Below are 20511 nucleotides of genomic sequence, written 5' to 3' on the forward strand. Positions count from 1 at the left end.
TTGTGTTCTTGAAACAAACATTTTTTTCTACAACTTATAGGTACAGTGCGTATAGGTGTTTTCCACAAAATGGAACGTAAATTTTCAGTCACTGGTTCTCAAAATATATAATTTTCTCAGCAATGAAATTTCATAAAGAATTATAGCCCCATCATTTAAAAATTATTTCAAAAAAATTAAATTGAAGTAGTTTCCACCTCCCAAAACTTTATCTAAATTTCTTCCATAACAATAATAACCCTAGCCAGTAATACAGTAATAATTCGAATAATTCGAATAAAAGTGTGAAGTATGTGTGTGTCGTGATTATCAGCATAATCCAATATAGCACAATTATGTTTTTAGAGAACCGTTCACCTATATGACGTGCTAACACTTTACACTAACATGTTGTTGACTTTATATTATATTTTTTATCTACATTAAGTAGGCACGGTTCCATAATATAACAGTATGTACACGTCACTACCCATAATCAAATACAATTATTTGATTGGCGATAATAAAATGTCAACGTGAGTTCATTCAGGGACGGTTACGTTATACTGTAGTACTACCGGGGCAATTTAACAACAGGATGCTGACCTCCTAAAATCAAAGGGTTTGTATGTGGCCACGACACGACAGTTCCACACCCCTAAAGCGTGATTCCCACTAGCGAAGCAACGCAAGGACATAACGCAACGCAAGTGAATTGACCAATCACAAGCGATGGCTTATTCGCTTTTGATTGCTAACTACTGTCTATAACTTCGCTTGCCATTGGTTAAAACGCTTACGTTGCGTTTACGTCCTTGCGTTACGTTCTAGTGGGAACCACCAAGCTTTAAGCGCGCGATGCGGAGAATATGTACATGGTACAGTAATGCTTGTATTTGTCGCAACCAGACCAGATAACTTTTACGAGTTCCTAGCTTGGCGAAACGTGCCCTGTTGTCATATTGCCTTGGTACTACACAGGTGTCCCTCGAATCAAAAGACCACTTTTGGAACTCAGATTTTAGTGGTTTTTAGTAGTTTTGGTCTCTGATTATAATCCCTCCAACAACTAAAGACAGGCATCTTTATTATTAATTACACGGTTTCTATATAATATATATATATATATATATATATATATATATATAATAGTGGATTTGACGTTTAGTGTGTAGGGACGTGCCCGGTTTATTAACTAAGCATGAACACCGGAAGTTAGGAATCAGCTTGTAAAAGCATACCATCATTATATCGATACTTTCTATTACCGGGTGGCTGTTTGCCTGCAAATGGCCAAACAAAACTGCCATCGCTTATACTTGGCAAATAATAAACCAAATACGGTGGGTAATATAACTTAACAAGCGTGTGGGTCACTCCAGTGTCGATATAACATTAAATATTCAATAATAGACCATTAAATTTGAAATAACGGTTAATTCTTAAACCTATCGAAAAAGGCACGTTACAACATTATTTTGATAGCATAATCTTAAATTTAAATTGAAAATATAGGTTTATAAATTCTGTCCTAATAATTATTATATATATGTAGTGTAATTAATACTCAAGATATTTCAGAAACAAAACAATACTGAATATTATATTAATAATCTATTAATTAATTAATTTTGGCAGCCATTTAAAAAAGCGCTTTCACGCAAAAGTTCTCAGTTTACGGCCCATTTACCTAACATACTCTGATTCCTCGTCAAAAACTGGTCTAGAAAAACCGTTATGAAAATTTCTATCTCAAAATACCTACCTCAGTTATAACCTGGTTAGTTGAGAGAATTATAAAGTCTGAAAAATCAGACTTTGAATAAAGCCATTTTGTTGTTTTTACCGAGTTAATCACTTCCATAGAAAAAAAAAATGAAACAAAAATAATGGTTTCACTGACGAAATAAACGGTTAAATTCAACAACAAAAAAGCATTGGCTGGCAGCCATTTTTATTTTTTTTTTTTTTTTGCTTTTAAATTACATCTAATTTTTGTCAAAGTGAATAACTATTATGTGACATTAAAATGGCATAAATGGGAAACAAATATTGTTCAGGAGGACAATATCTTTAAGCAATACTGTTCCAAAAGTAGTCTTTAACTGGAAAAATACCTATATATGTAAAATATACTATTTACTCAATATCGTATATAGTATACAAAAATGAAGCAATGTTATAGGCCTAAGTGGTATTTAAAGGCGAGATGAAATTCAGACAATGGGAGAGGCATAAACAGCAACGGCATAGTTAGCATATCAAAGAATTCAAACTGAGAGTGTTTTTTAGAGATGATGAGATAATTGAGAGAATTAACAGAACCTGAATTAGGTGCATGTTGAGTAAGAATAAGAATCATAACATTCAAACAGCCATTATCATATGACAACGTTCTAGAAGGAAATAATACATCATCATTTTTCAATGTTTTTGAAATTGAAAGGTTTTCATAACTTTATTAGCATTTTCTAAAGACAAAGTTAGTCGACTCGCGTCAGTACTATTAAGAAAGGTTGTTCGTCCAATAAGAACTAAAAGGTATTAGAATAAAATTACATCTGTGTTTTGGTGATAATACTATAACAAAAAACTGACGAAAATGTCGACGAAGGTAAATATTTTGTGATTCAAAGTCTAATTCCATAACACATACATGTCTTTGGGTTCTATGAGTAGAGAAATAGAAGACAGAATAATTATCAGTGATTTTACCCTACCTAGACTGGTAACAAGCGGTGTGTAAATAAAATCATAAAGGTATAAGGTCATTGACATGTGTAAACACTAGGTAGCAACAGCAAGTCACGCTACATTCTTTATCTGTATAAATAATATATGATTATATTATTATAATGACGTGGATGAAAAAAAAACATTAATATGTTGTTTTTTCATCGACCAAATCAAACATTAGAAGATCAACCGATCAACCAAATCAAACATTAGAAGTTCTATAATCTTAAAAGTTATCAGAACATCCTTTTAAAGGTCTTTTGAAGATAACGGAATCCTATTGTTTTGGAATTTGTATAAAAGTATATATATGACATGATCTGGTGTATCGGTTATGAGAAGTTAACATTTAAAAATGTGTTCTTTCGTTTTATCAAAAATATAAGCAGAAAATATAACTTTCTTTCTAGAATTGTTCTGATTGTAAGGCCATTCAACCGCAAGTGTTATACATTTGTCCCGTTTATTACGCCAAGACGATTTGTGTATTAAACAGTATAATATAATATTTATATTGCTACAGAGATATACATTTCATTTATTTGACAGGTGTTTTCCCCACTCTCAATATCCCCCGAAGTTCATACCTCTACACAGATGAAAATAGTGTTAAATTCTAGCCCCCAAGGAACTGCATAAATGTAAATACTTAATTAATTTATCAGTAATCGGTAAGTTATTTGCCCTACGTTGGCGTGCCAGGAACATTGTTACTTATTTAATATCTATTTAATTTATTTAGTATATTATTGTTTTACTACAAAAAATTTACCTTTGAAGATGTTGTCATCTTATTTATCTATTTTTTTCTATGTGTGGTATATTTAACCAGTACAACACCGGCGGGTCATCCATTGGCAATCGTGCTATTTTAAGAACCAATCATTTCGGACACTACTTGTGTCCGCTTTCAATTTGGAGGTAATTTTTCTATCTATTATCTGTTAACATTATCTGTTCCTATCATGGGTAAAACCCCTTTTACGTTGCATTATGTAGTATCCGTCAATTAGACCTTTAATATTTGATCCATTATCATTATTCAAATCATTGTTTAGAAAATGCCTACGCAGACAGAAGATAGCCGAAGTCGCCCAGTGCAATGTTGCTGCTGGGTAATTTCATTGGTTATTGGTACTTTCGGCATATGTGCACGAACTGTTCACCTAGAACATTTTTATTATTCATTTACTTCATAATAGGCCTACACTATATAAGCATATTAGTAGTAATATAATTTTTGCCGTTATCTCTCCCATATATTAAAGGGTATGTTGTCAGGCATGGTATTTGGTTTTCCCCTTCTTTATGAGTGTTTGTCTTTTATCATTATTTATCTGTATAAATTGAATGAAGAACTCCGGATGTGTGATCATAAATGACGTCTTATCAACGTTAACATCTTCTTAATCAATTCAACAGAATCCGTGAGTAACATATAAACGGTTCCAAAACGATACAATGTCATTTCTGGATCTGGTTCAGAAGCTGTAACATTGCTCTACAAGATGAATCTCTCAACAAAGTTAGTGTTGCTTCTCTGTCTGATATACACTCTGCATACATCTGGAGCAGGTAAGAATTTATCCGCATTCCATAATGCAACAATATAATATTACAAGGGCGTATTTGACTTCATGGGCTTAGAATTGAACAGTGTATTATCTACAACATATCCACTCTAGTTTTAGTTGTTGGTTCTGCGCCAACACATCTGCAGGATAATCTCATTTCATGTCTTGATACTTTTTGCTCTAAATTGATTTCCGTTATTTATTCATTCCGTAATTTAAAGCCGGCCAAAAATAGTCAAATTGACTGGAAGTTAAAAGGTTTTGCTTGAATTTAATCGTTTATTTTGTGTTATTACAAGTGAAACCATTACGATTACGATTTTTTTTAGAATTTCGCCAAATAATAAATAGTAATTGCTTTGTTTGTTAACACGATGGCGTTCACGCTGTTTAATTTATCGTCCTGACTGTGTGTGGGTTGGTTGGTATATACTTACATAACATGCCTATTAATTTTCAGAAAAATTGATATATTGGACGTGTCACAATAAAGCTTATTATATTAAAATATGACTTACAACAGTATCTTCCATTATATGAGATATTAAATTAAATATTTTAACATGGACCGAAATATCAAGTAGTGAGCCCGAGTATAGTTTTCCCTGATATCTTTTGCCAAGTGCTTTCATAATTTTTTTTTCTATTGAAAATCTTAATCTTTCTGATTAACTTTATTAAAACTGCAAAATAGCATATTCAAAATATGTTTTATTAATCTTCATTTTCCATGTTTTTACGGTACAATTCATCTTTAATATCTTTTTTGTAAATTCAATTTCTATTACGTTTTGTTAATAATAATAATAATAATACACTTTATTACTTATTTCAGCGAGTGTGGCAAAGCACCCTGCCGAAAAAAGTGCTGCCACCAAAACAGGTAAACACATAAGACATTTTAGAATGTACACTTGTTACTATACTTATTTTCTAAAAGCATTTGTTTATCAATCGGGTCTCCAAAAAAATATATATGGCTTAGTGGAAACAGATGTATTCATGTAATTATGGTGAAAACGTTGTACATAAAACCGGATAAAGGAAATGTTGCCATTTAAAACTCTCCACGTAAACTCTGCCTTGGTAGAACCAGTTCAATCCGATATACAATGTATAAAGTATTCAAAATGGAGTTCTGTTCAATGGCAATCGGGAGATACTATTCATGTAGACCTCCTACGTTCATACAGTCATTGTTTTCACGGCAATAACAATTAGCTTTATTCGATACCGTAATCATTTTAGTTAAATGTCCTATTTGAAATATATATGGACAAATGTGTCAATCCTAATGTTTATTTATTTATTTCAGAAAGTGGGCAAGAAAAAACAGCAGAAAAAAGCATTTCAGTAAAAACAGGTACTAATAATAAGTTGATGATTTTTTTGATTTTTTATTATTGTAAACAATGCCTCGTGCATTATTAGGACTATTCATTATTCCTTACCAACAATTAGTTACCACAATATATACAAGCACTATGAAAAACAAAATAAGAGCAGATTTGTAGACTGTATGCCTAATATCAAACATATTTTTAAAAAATACTGGAGTCATAGGCAAAAATATTGGTTTTATTTGTTATAAATTTGTCATTTTTTCAATTGTTTCAGAGAGTCAACCAGAAGAAAAAGCCGAAAAAAGTATTTCAACAAAAGCAGGTAAATAATAGAAATTAGATTCACAAATGTTTTATTTATTTTTCCAATTAATTATTGTACTATAACCTCAATGTAGGCCTAATGTTTTTTCTATTTTGTAAATGGTGGTCTCTCCATAAAGTCTATTTTTATTATTTTTTACCACCATCCACATTTATACTTAGCCTAATTAATTATTTATAAAGAAATATATTATGTATTATTTGTGGAAATCAATAAAACATCAACAACTGCCACCTGTATGTAAAGAGCAAGTTCAAAGATTGTTTAATTAATATTCTGTTATTTAAATGTTTTTTTTAGCGAATGAGAAAGAAGAACCGGCCAAAAAAAGTACTTCTACCAAAGAAGGTAAACAATAAATGTAAAATTACTCCTCTCCTCTCCCTCATTAATTAGGTTATATGTATTATCATGCATATAACCTCTTGATTCTGTCAGGATATTTATTTATTTATTTATTTATTCTTTCCTTGGCACTATTTTGCCCGTCAATTATCTTGATATCAGTTTCATCTAGCTATAGTCAATTTTTCAGAGTATATTCCTTATGGCCAGGAATCGATGTGGTTATGTTTTCATGGTGCGCAATCAAAAATTACGCGGTCTACGCGCGATTTAACGAAATCACGTTTGTAATTATATCTTCACAAGCATGAATCACAATTAAACAAAATTTGGTACTCATAAATGTCAGGTCATATTTAACTTATGTCTTTATTATTATGTAACAAACGTGGTTTATGACATTATACGCAGAGGGATCTTTGATCGGATTGTGGTTCCGGCTATTGTATTTGCGTTAGCAAGATCCTATCATATATTATAAATAATTAAAGATTCTGAGAAAATCAATCAATCAATATATCTTTTACAAATCAATTATCTTTATTTAAATCAATGCATATAACCTATAATTCGTCATAGTGACGAATTAAATCTAGTTAAATTTGTTTGCTACCAAAATTAAATGCAAATATAGTTTGAGTTTATTAAAAACTCACATACTCACATAAAACGTGAACTCTTTGCTTTCGATTAGATTGGCTTCCACTGCTGTAGGACGCAACGCAAGACATTTGACCAATCACAAGCGACAGATCATCACATAAACTACAGTCATGTGATTGGTCAAGTTACTTGAACATACGACGTTTTGTGTTGCGTCCAGGGGTAACCAACATATAGTAAAATCTTGCAAAAAGATGGAATTGTCATTTTATTTTTTTCGATACCCGATACCATACAAAGAAAACAAACAAAACAGATTTAAAAAAAAACAATAATTTGTATGGTACACCACGGCTAGCCCTCTAAATTCCCAATATAGCGAATTTACATCCTGAATGTCTTGTTATTATTTATATATTATCAAAACTTATTATATCAACATTTCATTATTCCAGAAACTGAAATAGAAGAACTAACCGAAACAAGTATTTCTACAAAATCAGGTAGGTCGTTAAATTTAAATTGTCAAAGTCCGTATTATACAGTATATTATGAATATGATGTAATGGTTGAGCAACAAGTAATACCTTAAAAATGTATAAATGTTAATGTGGGGACTAACCTGTGGCTTGCAGCCTAACTGAACTGGATTGCACACAGCCTAACTGAACTGAATTGCACACAGCCTAACTGTGAATTGCACACAGCTTAACTGTGAATTGCACACAGCCTAATTGAACTGAATTGCACACAGCCTAACTGAACTGAATTGCACACAGCCTAACTGAACTGAAATGCACACAGCCTAACTGAACTGAATTGCACACAACCTAACTGAACTGAATTGCACACAGCCTAACTGAACTGAATTGCACACAGGTGGTGTGGACAATACATGAAATTACAATATAACAATAGTCTACAGTCTCATTTAAAAAAATCATGATTACAATACAAACTCTACTCTGAAGTAATAGTGGAGCATGGAGAAGTAAGTGTAAATCAAAATGAATGTACCTGAATGTAATCGTATAATTCACAGTTTCTGCCAGTGATGTATTCCTTGGTACAACTTTCACACTGGAGATGGGATTCTGCGTAGGACCTGAACACAAACCGTTTACAGGAGACTTCGACGGTGATGGCAATGAAGATCTTATGTTTCACAATTCCAAGACTGGCTCGAAAAAGATATACTATGCAAGGTAAGAAAAAATCATCTGCCAGAAAGTACCGTCGAATGAGCACAGGGTTTAAAACCATTGGTGGTCGAGAAATAAGGCACCACCCATTTAGTGTTGAATCAGTGTTGTACAACAATGTAGTGTACACTTCGATGGCGAAGGATAGGTCTTCTAGTATGATATCGAAATACACAATAGATTCAGGAGAGTAACAACAAAACTATTACAGTCAACAATCAGTTATGTAAAAAGCAGCAATGTAGTACAGTACATTAAAATGTACAGCCATAATGTATGTATATCTAGGGCCTAGATACAGATAAAATAGATATAAACTATCAGTAATAACAATAACAGTTTGCTGAAACGATCATTTTATGTTTTATTGTTGTTGATTTTTTATTTATACAGTATTGTTTGTTTTTACTTTTAGTTGTGACGGCTCTTTTAATGGTGACAGGTCGTGGAGAAGAGAGATGAATTTTTGTTACGTAAGTGGATATGATCTATACATTGGTGATTTCAACGGCGATGGTCGATCTGATATGCTGTGTCATCGCCCTCAGACTGGTCAGATTTGGGTTGCTTTGGTACAACCCGGGGGTGTATTCACTGCTAACCCGTGGGCGTATAGTCCCAGTTGGTGCAAGGCCACTACTGATAAAGTATATATTGGAGACTTCAACGCAGACGGTCGGGATGATATTCTTTGCCATACACAAAGTTCGGGTTACATTGCAATATATTATGCATTATACACTGGTTATTTTTCTACCTCTACAACATATCGCTATACACGAAGTATGAGTTGGTGCAGAGGTACATATCAAAGAGTGTATACTGGAGATTTCAACGGAGACCGAAGGGTTGATATGCTCTGCCACGACTACTCAAATGGCTACATATATGTAGCAGTAGCCACAGTGACTGGTGGATTCACCTCTGCCACATGGAGCAGAAGTATGGGTTGGTGCAAGCATTCGAACTCTAAGCTCAGCATTGGAGATTTCAATAAAGATAACCGCGACGACATCATGTGCAGCGACACAAATGGTCCTTACTGGATAGCATTCTCTCTGTACAACGGTTCGTTTTCATCAACTAAAAGCTGGACCCGTAAACAAAACTGGTGTACATCTGGCAATGATGTGTTAGTTTCAGATGTGAATGGAGATGGTGGGGATGATCTGATGTGCCATAATGAAGCCGACGGCATCAAGTACATATCGATCAACCATAAGGCATAAAGCAAATTCCTCTCAATATTACAGATAACTATTCACCTAAAATGATTCATTTTCTACTGAACCTAAATTCAAAATCAATTAACTTATTTACATAAACGTTAACGGAATAATACAATCAACGAAACAAAATTTCATTAATTATTTGTCGTCGATAACCTAAATAAAAATCATATAAGAAATAATACAATACTGTAAACGTATTATACAAAATAATTAATTGTATATTAAGCTACTGTACTTTGAAATTTACTTAAGCTTATTAATATTAATAGGCCTAATGCCCGGGTTGATAATAATAAAAAAACATTTTTGCAAATTCAACATTGTATACTGTTGTTTTATGGTATGTTTTCAGAATGATGGTGTAGGCGCCCTCTACAAAGTTTTTTAGTAAAGCTGTGCAATACCAAAGAACCTTTTACATAATGATATAGACTCCCTGTCTCACCAGAAAGTATGTGGAACATCCCGTAATTATTAGCATAGAGACTTCCTGGCTCACCAGAAAGTATGTGGAACCTCCCGGAATTATTAACATTATCTTCTGAAATTGAACGTTCAATATGGCACTCACGTGAATATGGGCAAATAGCTTAAAAGACCACGAGAAATGGGAAGTGATAAGCCTGTTACAGCGTGATGATCACATTAAAAAAACTTAACTCTAAATTCAAATTTATTAGATAGAAACATACCCATCTGTGACACTGAGATGTATATGTAAATAATGACACAACTCAAAACAAATATTTACGGAACTATAGAAAATGAACAGGAACGGCACATAGACCTACGAATGTTTAATTGAATCAATGTAATGGTTATACAATCATTTCTTCATATAGCAGTGCATCGTCTTATGCCGATACGCCCTTAGTATAAGCCCAATGCTGAAGAAATCCAGTAGTCTTGTACTTTATATAATCACCACTTAGGCCTATATCAATAACCACTTGTAAAATAAAACACTTAGAAAAGTGAAGTACTTCAAGTTACTCCTATCGGGTGTCTGACTTTTTAGAATAGCAACTATTCAGTGATTCAGTTGTGTCAAGTCGTACGTCATATTTAAAAAAAATCCATATATAAACATAATTCTTTGCATTGAAATGTGCGGAGATATAACTCAGATTAAACATTATTAACAATACAATGTGTATTCAAGGTCTCCAGAGGGACAACGACAAGCGACTATGAGATTGTTCTAAGGCGTCTCATGTTGCTATGGCAACTTCTCTCATTCACATGTTTGTTAAAATCCCTGGTTATAAAGAGGCGGGATAAAGACAGATCGTGCTGCCATAAACTGAGCGGAAAACACTGTGTATTTAAACTGTAAACGCACCACATGAAACAAAGTGTATTTAGCAATACGGTACCAAAATGTAGGACGAACGATATAATTTGTCACGTAAGCGTATCTTGTCATGTATAGTTGAATACACTCCGTCACTGCATTACAATTAAATCAACTAGTTCGCTAGAAAACCAAATATACATGTTAATTTAGGATTAGAAATTAATATGTTAAGTCAAGGTTTTGTTCGGGATAAACTGTGATGATCGTAACAAGGTAAGGAAATTTAGCTAAATATTCAATGGTAAATTTCTCAATATTTTGGGACATGCCACAAGTCGGTAAATAAAATTTAAGGGGGAAACATCGAATTTTTTTTTATTGAAATTCGGTACCAGCTACAGTAATTTATGGATGGAAACTGATCAACCGTTTGTTAGACTATTATGGAACGCTATCAACTGTGTTAATATATTACAATTGTATTATGCCTTATTACGAATATTTAGGTTATGATAGCAGTGCGATTATTCGGTTTATCTAAGTAAAATGTTGGATCTTCGCAACAGCCCGTGTAAGATTGACATGAATCGCGATGGTGATATTGACGTATTGTACATGCAGTGAAGAAAGCAGCTGAATCGGTTTCCGCTTTAAACACATATTACAGGTGCAATAGTACGTTACTTGTAATATTCCATATGAGGAAACCAACTAGTAAATTATTATAATAAAACGTTTTGCATCAATTCATAGACCTTCATCCATAGCAACCAAATCCGGAACAATATATGTTTAGTTGAAACGGACACGCTCTGTTAATATTTTGTCCTAATGTATTCTTTCTTTTACAACAGAAATATACCATTGGTTTGTATGGTAGCTTAAAGTATTAAACCATGGAATAACGTATTATACGTTATACGAAGTACAGTAGAAGGTTAGCAACAGCTAAATTCGAAATCATTCGACGAACTTGGATATACAGTACTGTATATAACAATAATCACAAGGTACGTAATTAACGCAATACATCTGACTACTGTAAAAACTAAATAACGTAGTTCTTACTACTACAGGAACAGCAGCACTTCCTTTAAGCGAATTGTATTTCAATTTTACTCTTTCTTAATAAAATGTGTAATAAAGTGTACAGAACTAATCTAATAGCAAATAATGTAACATCCTGGAAAGGTAACACTTTTCTGAGCTTACCGTTTAAACGCGGTCACTCTTGACATTAATATAGGTCTACCTATCCGTGTGTATATTACTGTACATGTTTTTTTTTCTTTTAGAAAGTGGCCGTACTAAACACCAATCTTTAGATGAATACTAAAACAGAAGACCTATTTACTGTTCAATGCGTATTGAAACAATGAACAAATGGATCTATACTTTACAAACCAAAGTCGGTGGACCTTTAATAGGCAAGATTGATTGTCACCATACCTCACAGAAAGGACATATTCCCGACAAAATGAACCGACAAACAATGAAAGCTGACAAGATAGACAACGCGTTGACAATCACATCATCAACGCGTAAAGAACGCAAACTTCGTCGCAACATGACAGAACCAACGGTATTACCGTCCATTCATTCCAGTAAGATAAACTCAGAGGCTGTCTATCTTGGTGAATTACTTGAAAAGAACAGTAATGAACAGCAACCACTCCAAATTGCTACGAGTCTTGAACTATCAAGTCGATCTTTACCGACGTTATCAGACATGCAACATCAACACGCATCGACTTTTGATCTTCCACAATTTCCTAAGCGTACACTTCCAATACCAAAAACACACCGTAAATTAGCTCCGATAAATCGGAAACGCTCGGGTAGTTTACATAATGATAGTACAGACGGAAAAATATCAGGTAATAATGTTTTAGAAAGTCGTCCTATTGTACTGACAAAAAGACGGGAAGAAACTGGAAAGAAACTGCTTGGACCAATAGATAAGAAAGAGGAATTTCGGAGATTTCATTTATCTTTACAAGCCGACCACTTGCCAGACACTGTTCCTCCCAACACAGCAGCAAATAAGCCAACACCAAAACACGATTTTACCGAACAAACCGACCCTACAAACATCAAATCAACTACGTTGCATAGAAATACAAATGATGATATAAATCAAAGATTAGATTGTTCTACACATTTACAAAATCGTAGGAGAAGTTCAGACGATAAAGGAAATTATAAGCCATATAATATAATTTATAGAATGCCAACTGTTGAAAGAAAGCGAGTAGAGGATTGGTTAGAAGACTGCTTAATTGCCAGAAATAACCAATCAGATGATGAATTTATTGAAACAGTTAGTCAGACGAATAATGTATCTAGCAGCACTACAAATGGAAATTATCCTAATTTAGATATAGAACATAAGACAACGAATTATGATTCGGCATGATGACAACGTACGAGAATATTTACAGTAGTAACGTGATCATATTAAGACAATTGAAAAAAAAAACAATAGTTCTTGGAAATACAATACTACGTAAAACTATAAGCTAAGCAAAACATCATAATGCTAAAGGCAATATGTATTGCCCTTTAAGCGTGGTTCCCACTAGCGACGCAACACAGGGACGTAACGCAACGCAAGTGAAATTGACCAATCACAATCGATGGCTTATTCGCTTGTGATTGCTAACTGTCTATAACTTCGCTTGTCATTGGTTAAAACGCTTGCGTTGCGTTTACGTCCTTGCGTTACGTTCTAGTGGGAACCAAGCTTAACGGTGACAACGAAATAATAAATATACATACAAAGCAGACAACGTTGCAATCATCACATCAGGAAAGCCAAACAATACCAGTAGAAGTAAACACGCGAAACACCGACATAAAAAAAAGAACAATACATTACCAATCAACAACAACTCATTGACAATCGAAACGTCCTAACAGCAGCATACAACATCATCATAAAACCACGCCAACATCAACAGAATTAAACAAAACCACACCGGCAACACAACATCGAAATCAGAGTCTTACGAAACGAAGAAGATTTAATTAAACATCGCCAACAACATCACATCAAAGCCGAAAAGAGCACAGCAGTAGGAGATCATCGAAAATGGTATTCAACACCAATGGCACTACCTGCACAACGTCGATCACAACAAACTACAAATAACTCCAACAATTATTTTCATTACTAGTAATATCAATATAATTTATTAGTTTTCGTATTATTATATAAAATCAGAAGGGTGAAAATAAATTGTAATTTAAATATATCAACAATGTCGATGTTTTATTTCAATGTCACTGTACTTAATATGTGTAATACAAACTATTTGGTAAAGCAAAACGTATATCAATGAGCAGAAGAAAGTTTAATCTATCTTTGCTGAAATTACGTTTTCCTAGATAATACGTGTATGCAGTAATGTGGTTTACACTGCTGCTACAATGTAGACCTACTGTATGTGGAAAAACTGCTTCAGCTTCATAACTATTTTTCAAAAACATTTAGTATAACAGGGTACTGTACTAACGTTACGCAACTATAGTATCAGTATTGTAGTAGGTACAAAAATGTGTTGTGATGTGTTTTATAGCAAGATATTTTTTTTATTTCATCCAACAGCGAGCACAAACTCGCAAATTACAGGATGGATAAACCATTTTCATAATTTACCGTGCTTATAAACTAAGTCTCATTTGAGGGTTAGGGAGTGGAGTTGAAAGAGTCATGAGTTACAACCCTGGCTAGGTCAAGATTGAACCTCGACAATAGGTCAGGACTGAACCCCGGACCTTGGGATTGGAAGGCAAGCACATTAACCACCACGCTACAGCTCCACTACAAAGTAAAGTTCTCTGAAAGTTTATTGTCTGGTCAAAATGGTGACTCACAATGACATTCATATTGTTTGTACAGTATCAGCAACATGCCTTTTCCAATGGCAGTACTATGGTCAATGTGTTGATTTCCAATTAGGCTGCCGTAGTACTGTATGGTAAAAATGCTAATTTCAATCTGCAGTAAGCAGTACCTGGTCAAAATGCTGATGTCCAATCAAGAAGTCTTAGTACAGGTTAACAAGAATTCAATAAATTATAGTGGTTAACAATTTAAATTTTTAATCAGTGTCATACAGGTAGGAAGTTACTAAAAATACAGTGGACTGGTTTCCAACAACACTTTACCATGTAGAGTAAAAAGTGGCCAATTCCAAATTTATGATGATGAAGGACAATACTTATGGTAAAAATGCTAATTTCCAATGACACTTTTGCAGTTTGTATTCCAAATGACAGTGTTGTAGTATGATAAAAATTCGACAACAGTACCTTAGTACGGTAATGATAGTCAAAATGCTGCTTCCAACAACAGGCCTACTGTAAGACTGGATGGTTAAAATGCCGATTTCCAAAGACAGTACCATATACTGTTTAGTTGAAATTCCAGTAACCAACAACAGTACCGTAGTACTGTATGGTTGAAATTCCGGTTTCCAACAACAGTACAATTAGTACTGTATGGTTGAAATTCCGGTTTCCAACAACAGTACACTTAGTACTGAATGGTTGAAATTCCCGTTTCCAACAACAGTACCATAGTACTGTATGGTTGAAATTTCGGTTTCCAAAAACAGTACCGTACAGAAGTGTTATAAATGATTGCAATGCCGATTTCATATTAAAGTACTTAGTATCCATGGTCGAAATGCTGACCCAACAACAGTACTTCGGTAATGAATTCAAAATCTTTTTTCCAAAAACCAGTACCATACTGTATGGCTGAAATACAAGTTTCCAATAGTTAACAGTACCGTAGTACTGGTTAAAATGCTGATCTCCAAAAAAAGTACAGTATACTGTATGAAATGTGGGTTTCCAGCAACACTGTAATTGTTGAAATTCCGTTTTTCAGCAACAGTACTGTTTAGTTAGTTTGGTTGATTTCCAACAAAAAAACATCTTAGTAATTGTCGAAAAGCCAATAGCAATGACATGCGGTATGGTCGAAATGGCCGTCTCGTAGAATTGACAAAATCCCGAACGAATGACAGGCTTGTAGTGCAGTAAAAAAACCAATGACAGTATCGTAGTATTGTCAAAATGCCAAATTATAACAACGGTATCGTACAATGGTCAAAATGCCAAATTCCAACAACAATACGCGTAGTACTGTATGATCCAAATTTTGATTTCAATCTACTATACTGTATGGCCGGAATAGCAATTTTCCAAGACACTGTTTTTTAAAAACACAAATTAGAAAAGTATAATATTGCAGAATATTGCTAAACCATGATTCTTCAAATCAGGCATGGTGAAAAACTTTCACAATACTGTAACACTTCCACAATGGTAGGTCCACAAAATTGCAACACTACCACAACTTGGTAATATCCACAATATGGTAAAATCCGAAAGGAAATTTCAATCTCTCCATCTATGTCCACATTCATTGCTGCAACATTTATAAAATGTCGTCATTGGTTCATCAGCTGATCTTGTCTGAATTTGCATAAAAAAGGCACGAGGATGTTCACATTTTGGACATTTTTCTACAGTAAAGAAGAAAAATATAATAATTGTATTAAAATATGTTTTTCTTAAATTTAATTTAGTAAAAATCTACTTTACATTTATTCCTTCATTATAAGCTAAGCTCGACTCCTTTCAATTCAATTTCTTTTATTTCGGAAATATCATCCATGTTAATAAACTTATATAAACAGAAAAAGAAAAATCGTTAACTCTAAACTTAAGTATATAGAATGCTTCTCCATCTACAATACATTTTGAAGTGTTATGGAGCATCTTTGCAAACACAAGCAACAAGGATGTTACCACTATTCAACATACGTTGCATGAAACCATAGGTAGATTTCCGCATGTACAATACTTATTAAAGGAAGAGACACTATGTTCAATAAACATTGCACTGGCACTACTACCTCTAAGAGACTTTAAGTATATGGCGCAGAGCATTATTGTATCATACATTAAGACTAAGAGATCAAATATTCTTCATACGATAGTTACACCAAAAGAAAGTTACAAAGGCCATTTCTAAAAATGGGACCTTATAATAAAGTTTCTCTTTTCGTAAATTCTTTCTCAAACAAAATTGATCTGTTTAGAATTAAATGAAGTAAAGTTTTTACTTCCCTTAATTTATAAAATGTAAAAAAAATAATTAAGTCAATGTCGCTATAAAAAAAATTCATTTCTTATTTATCAATAGTATGGGAAACATTGTGAAGAGGCGATCTTTCAAAGCAGAATTATCGTAATTACTAACTGGCAATTTTTATTTGCAATAGAAATGTGTCATCGTTATTTAATACTGTAATAATTGATTTTATAGCAAGTGGCAAAATATCTTCACTTGCCAGTATCACTGTCTATGCTATTATTAAAATGGCACAACAAGAAACTATTTCTGTATAGTACAGTACTGCAGTAGCAATTAACAAGATTCATTTTACATTAATAATAATAATTATCAAACACTAATTATATTACACTATTATTATAGCCTTTTATACCCTAACAATAATCATAACTCTATTGCTGCATACCGTAAAACCTCGAAAAGAAGCCCATGGGCTTATTCTTTTTTTAGTGCTCTGGGGTGGGCTTCTTTTCGAGATGGGATTTTTTTCGAGATGGGCTTCTTTTCGAGATTACTTTTGCAAACTGTAGAGGGGGCTTCTTTTCGAAATGAATGCTGTAAATTTTGGGAATTTCTACTACAATAATATATGACTTTTGATACCTTTTTTCAACCATGAAATTATGTTTAATATACCAATTAAAAAACAATATAAAAAGCAAAAAAAAGTCCTATGATTCACCGTCAAATACAATCATTTCGTTATCATCGTTGTCATCATCCACAATGGAATATTCAAGAGTGTCGTCTGTTGATGATGGCATCTCATATACTTCTTTGTTTTCAGAACCATCAAGGGCTACATTTATCTCACACTTTCTGAACGACCGAATTTGCAGCGATGGATTTGTGTTCATCATGGACCAGGCATTGCCAACCCACTTTGTTATAAGAATTCACCTATCGCTTGCGCATATCTTACCCATCACATAATCATCAATTATTATTACAATACAAAGCAGACAAGAAAAAGATACAAGATGCGATCAAAGCACCATTTTGACGACAATAAACTGTAAAATAAATGTATGATAAACGCGATCATACATATTAATTATTATCATCAGTCTGCATCACAAGTATCTGGCATTAAATTATCCTACTACTACAGTAACTCTTCATCGCGTGTTTGTATTGTTTATTTCTGTTCCTTTGACGTTCAGTTAATAAACCTATGTATTCTTAATATTATAGTAGTCTATCTCGAAAAGAAGCCCATACTATCTTGAAAAGAAGCCCAGGGGGCTTAATTTCGAGATGGGCTTCTTTTCGAGAGTACTTTTGCAAACTGTAGAGAGGGGCTTCTTTTCGAGATGGGCTTGCTTTTCTAAAATACTAGAACGCATTATCTATGACAGACTTTATCATTTCTTCTCTACCCATAACATTCTTCAAAACAACCAGTATGGCTTCCGCTTACAACACTCCACTGATCTCGCACTTCTTGACATCCAAAATAAAATTTCTGTCGCACTATCAAATAAACATCACACCATTGGCCTATTCCTCGACCTATCCAAAGCTTTTGACACTATTGACCATTCAATCCTCTTATCTAAACTTAACCACTATGGCATCCGTGGAATTTCTTTATCCCTAATTACTAACTACCTTCAAGACAGAATGCAATTCACTTCTTTTAATTCTCACTCCTCTGACATCCTTCCTGTTAAATGTGGCGTTCCTCAAGGTTCTATTCTTGGTCCCCTTCTCTTCCTAATCTACATAAATGATCTGATTTATGCCTCAAACTATTTCTCTTATGTTCTATTTGCAGATGACACTAATATCTTTCTCTCCAGCCCAGATCCTAACACTTTAATTCAAACTTTCAACCGAGAAATCCGAAACGTTTCAAACTGGTTTAAAATCAACAAGCTTTCACTAAACATCAGCAAAACAAATTACATTCACTTTTCCGGAAATAAAAACAATAATGCTACAAATACAAATATCTATATCGATAATATACCCATCAAACCAGTCGACCACACCCATTTTCTTGGTGTAATTATTGATAATAAACTGAACTGGAATCTCCATATTAATAACATATCAAACAAAATTTCAAGAACTATTGGCATACTAAATAAACTTAAATTCACTCTTCCGTCTAACATCCTTTTTTCTTTATATAATACTCTAATACTTCCACATCTCTCTTACTGCAACATTGCATGGGCAGCCACAAACTCAAAACATCGAACTCTCTGTCCATGGACCAGCACGGAAACAACCAAAATAGACAAACTTTTCAAACTCCAAAAAAAGGCCCTTCGCATTTGCACTCTCTCAAAATACCCTCCCACTCTAAACCTCTTTTTCACACCCTAAATACCCTAAACATTTTTGACATTAATAAATTGCAAACTGCCCTCTTCATGTTTAGGTACTCAAATAACAAACTACCATCCACTTTCAACGGTTTCTTCAATAAAAATAACGAACTACACAAATATAACACTAGGAACGCAAACAACTACATTTCCAAAAACTATAGCAGTAAGCAAATACTTAACTCTATACTACATACCGGTCCCCTACTCTGGAACTCTCTTAATCCGTCAATAACTAATAGCAAAACAAATAATACTCTAAAAATAAACTACAAATCTTATCTAATATCAAAATATAAAGTAAATTAATTATTTTGATCATATTAATAACTTATAATTAAATTTAATTAGGCAACTCATATAAATTCAGTTTGTCCTTCCTGTCGTCCTTGTCGTGTTTGTATCGTCGTACATGTCCGTCCCTGTCTGTCAGTAGCGTACCTTCACTTTGCTTATTATTATTATTTTTAACTTTTTTATTCTTTCTGGTGGATCCAGGCTTAAAGCCCCATGGGGTTTAAATGGTATTCTCCAGGCATAATGCAACTATTTTTTACTTAATTTCCAACCACTTGTATCTTTTATATTTTGTATATGTTTGCATTATGTGAATAAATTTGAACTTGAACTTGAACTTCTTTTCGAGGTTTAAGCCCATGGGCTTCTTTTCTAGGTTTTACGGTATGTCATGTTTAAGACGAAATAGAATTAAATGCATTAAATTATTCAGCTTCCATATATACCTGCTGTTGAGTCCACGTTTTCCCACGCTGAAGCTCCTCCCAGCACATCATCTAGTTCTTTTAATTTTGGATAAACTTTACAAGAAACCTGAAGAAAAAAACGAAAATTGGACTAAGTATATTAGGCCTAGTGTGGTTATTGTGATTGTTTAAAATATTCAGCAATCAATTTTAACAGAATGTTTTCTTTTCAACGAGTGAGTTCTCTGAGCTGTACCATGTATGAGTCAGGTATTAGTCACAGACATTGGTATTCACCGGGCACCGCCGATAGTGATATACAAATCTAACTAATAGGCTAACTAAAGGTCTATGCGAGTAGGCTAGCAGTAGGCCTGGCTAACTAGATAAGATATCCTCTTTTTTATACTCTTTTTTTCTGTCTTACCTTTCTTGTAACATTTTGTATAAAAGGACATGTGTTACATGAAAACCGTAAGCATTGAGGACCTTCTTCTACGACAAGTACATTGCCACAGGTAGGACAAAACCTAAACATTTTAATGTATGTCGGGATAAATCCACACAGCCTAGGCCCTAGATCTGCTTTCCTAGCGTACTGTCAGATTAGTTTGCCGCCGCGGGATTAACGTGTGTAGGTACAATTTTAAGCTGTATGTTTACACGTGTGTGCAATCATGCATG

The 20511-nt window shown here is 33.7% G+C and overlaps 3 protein-coding genes and 1 long non-coding RNA gene across 4 annotated transcripts; 3 read left to right on the plus strand and 1 right to left on the minus strand.

Moving 5' to 3' along the window:
* Nucleotides 1-4081: 4081 nt before the first annotated feature.
* On the plus strand, nt 4082-5652 carry LOC140049454 (uncharacterized). Its single transcript, XR_011845258.1, has 3 exons — nt 4082-4290; nt 5125-5172; nt 5605-5652. It is a non-coding gene; the product is annotated as an uncharacterized lncRNA (long non-coding RNA).
* A 49-nt stretch (nt 5653-5701) lies between these two features.
* On the plus strand, nt 5702-9988 carry LOC140044442 (uncharacterized). Its single transcript, XM_072088956.1, has 6 exons — nt 5702-5708; nt 5907-5954; nt 6258-6305; nt 7361-7408; nt 7948-8110; nt 8523-9988. The coding sequence occupies exons 1-6, from the start codon at nt 5702-5704 to the stop codon at nt 9334-9336; spliced, it is 1128 nt and encodes a 375-aa protein (XP_071945057.1). The 3' UTR covers nt 9337-9988.
* A 1505-nt stretch (nt 9989-11493) lies between these two features.
* LOC140048246 (uncharacterized) lies at nt 11494-13793 on the plus strand. The gene is made up of 2 exons (XM_072093420.1): nt 11494-11646; nt 11932-13793. Exon 2 carries the CDS (start codon nt 11997-11999, stop codon nt 13050-13052), a length of 1056 nt encoding a protein of 351 aa, XP_071949521.1. The 5' UTR covers nt 11494-11646; nt 11932-11996; the 3' UTR covers nt 13053-13793.
* Nucleotides 13794-13957: 164 nt separating this feature from the next.
* Nucleotides 13958-20505, minus strand: LOC140050114 (DNA-directed RNA polymerase III subunit RPC10-like). Its single transcript, XM_072095553.1, has 3 exons — nt 20255-20505; nt 19867-19954; nt 13958-16173 (listed from the first exon to the last, which is right to left on the minus strand). The coding sequence occupies exons 1-3, from the start codon at nt 20363-20365 to the stop codon at nt 16046-16048; spliced, it is 327 nt and encodes a 108-aa protein (XP_071951654.1). The 5' UTR covers nt 20366-20505; the 3' UTR covers nt 13958-16045.
* Nucleotides 20506-20511: the final 6 nt, after the last annotated feature.

This window comes from Antedon mediterranea, chromosome 1, assembly GCF_964355755.1.
Source record: "Antedon mediterranea chromosome 1, ecAntMedi1.1, whole genome shotgun sequence".
Classification (NCBI taxonomy): Eukaryota; Metazoa; Echinodermata; class Crinoidea; order Comatulida; family Antedonidae; genus Antedon; species Antedon mediterranea.

Excerpts from the sequence above, each read along its gene's own strand:
- LOC140050114 (XM_072095553.1), bottom strand. The coding sequence starts at position 20,365 with ATGTTTAGGTTTTGTCCTACCTGTGGCAATGTACTTGTCGTAGAAGAA. Across the intron at positions 19,955-20,254 it reads TACAAAATGTTACAAGAAAG|GTTTCTTGTAAAGTTTATCC; the intron begins GTAAGACAGAAA and ends TTTTTTCTTCAG. Across the intron at positions 16,174-19,866 it reads AAACGTGGACTCAACAGCAG|AAAAATGTCCAAAATGTGAA; the intron begins GTATATATGGAA and ends TCTTTACTGTAG.
- LOC140044442 (XM_072088956.1), top strand. Across the intron at positions 5,955-6,257 it reads AAGTATTTCAACAAAAGCAG|CGAATGAGAAAGAAGAACCG; the intron begins GTAAATAATAGA and ends TGTTTTTTTTAG. Across the intron at positions 6,306-7,360 it reads AAGTACTTCTACCAAAGAAG|AAACTGAAATAGAAGAACTA; the intron begins GTAAACAATAAA and ends TCATTATTCCAG.
- LOC140048246 (XM_072093420.1), top strand. The coding sequence starts at position 11,997 with ATGCGTATTGAAACAATGAACAAATGGATCTATACTTTACAAACCAAA.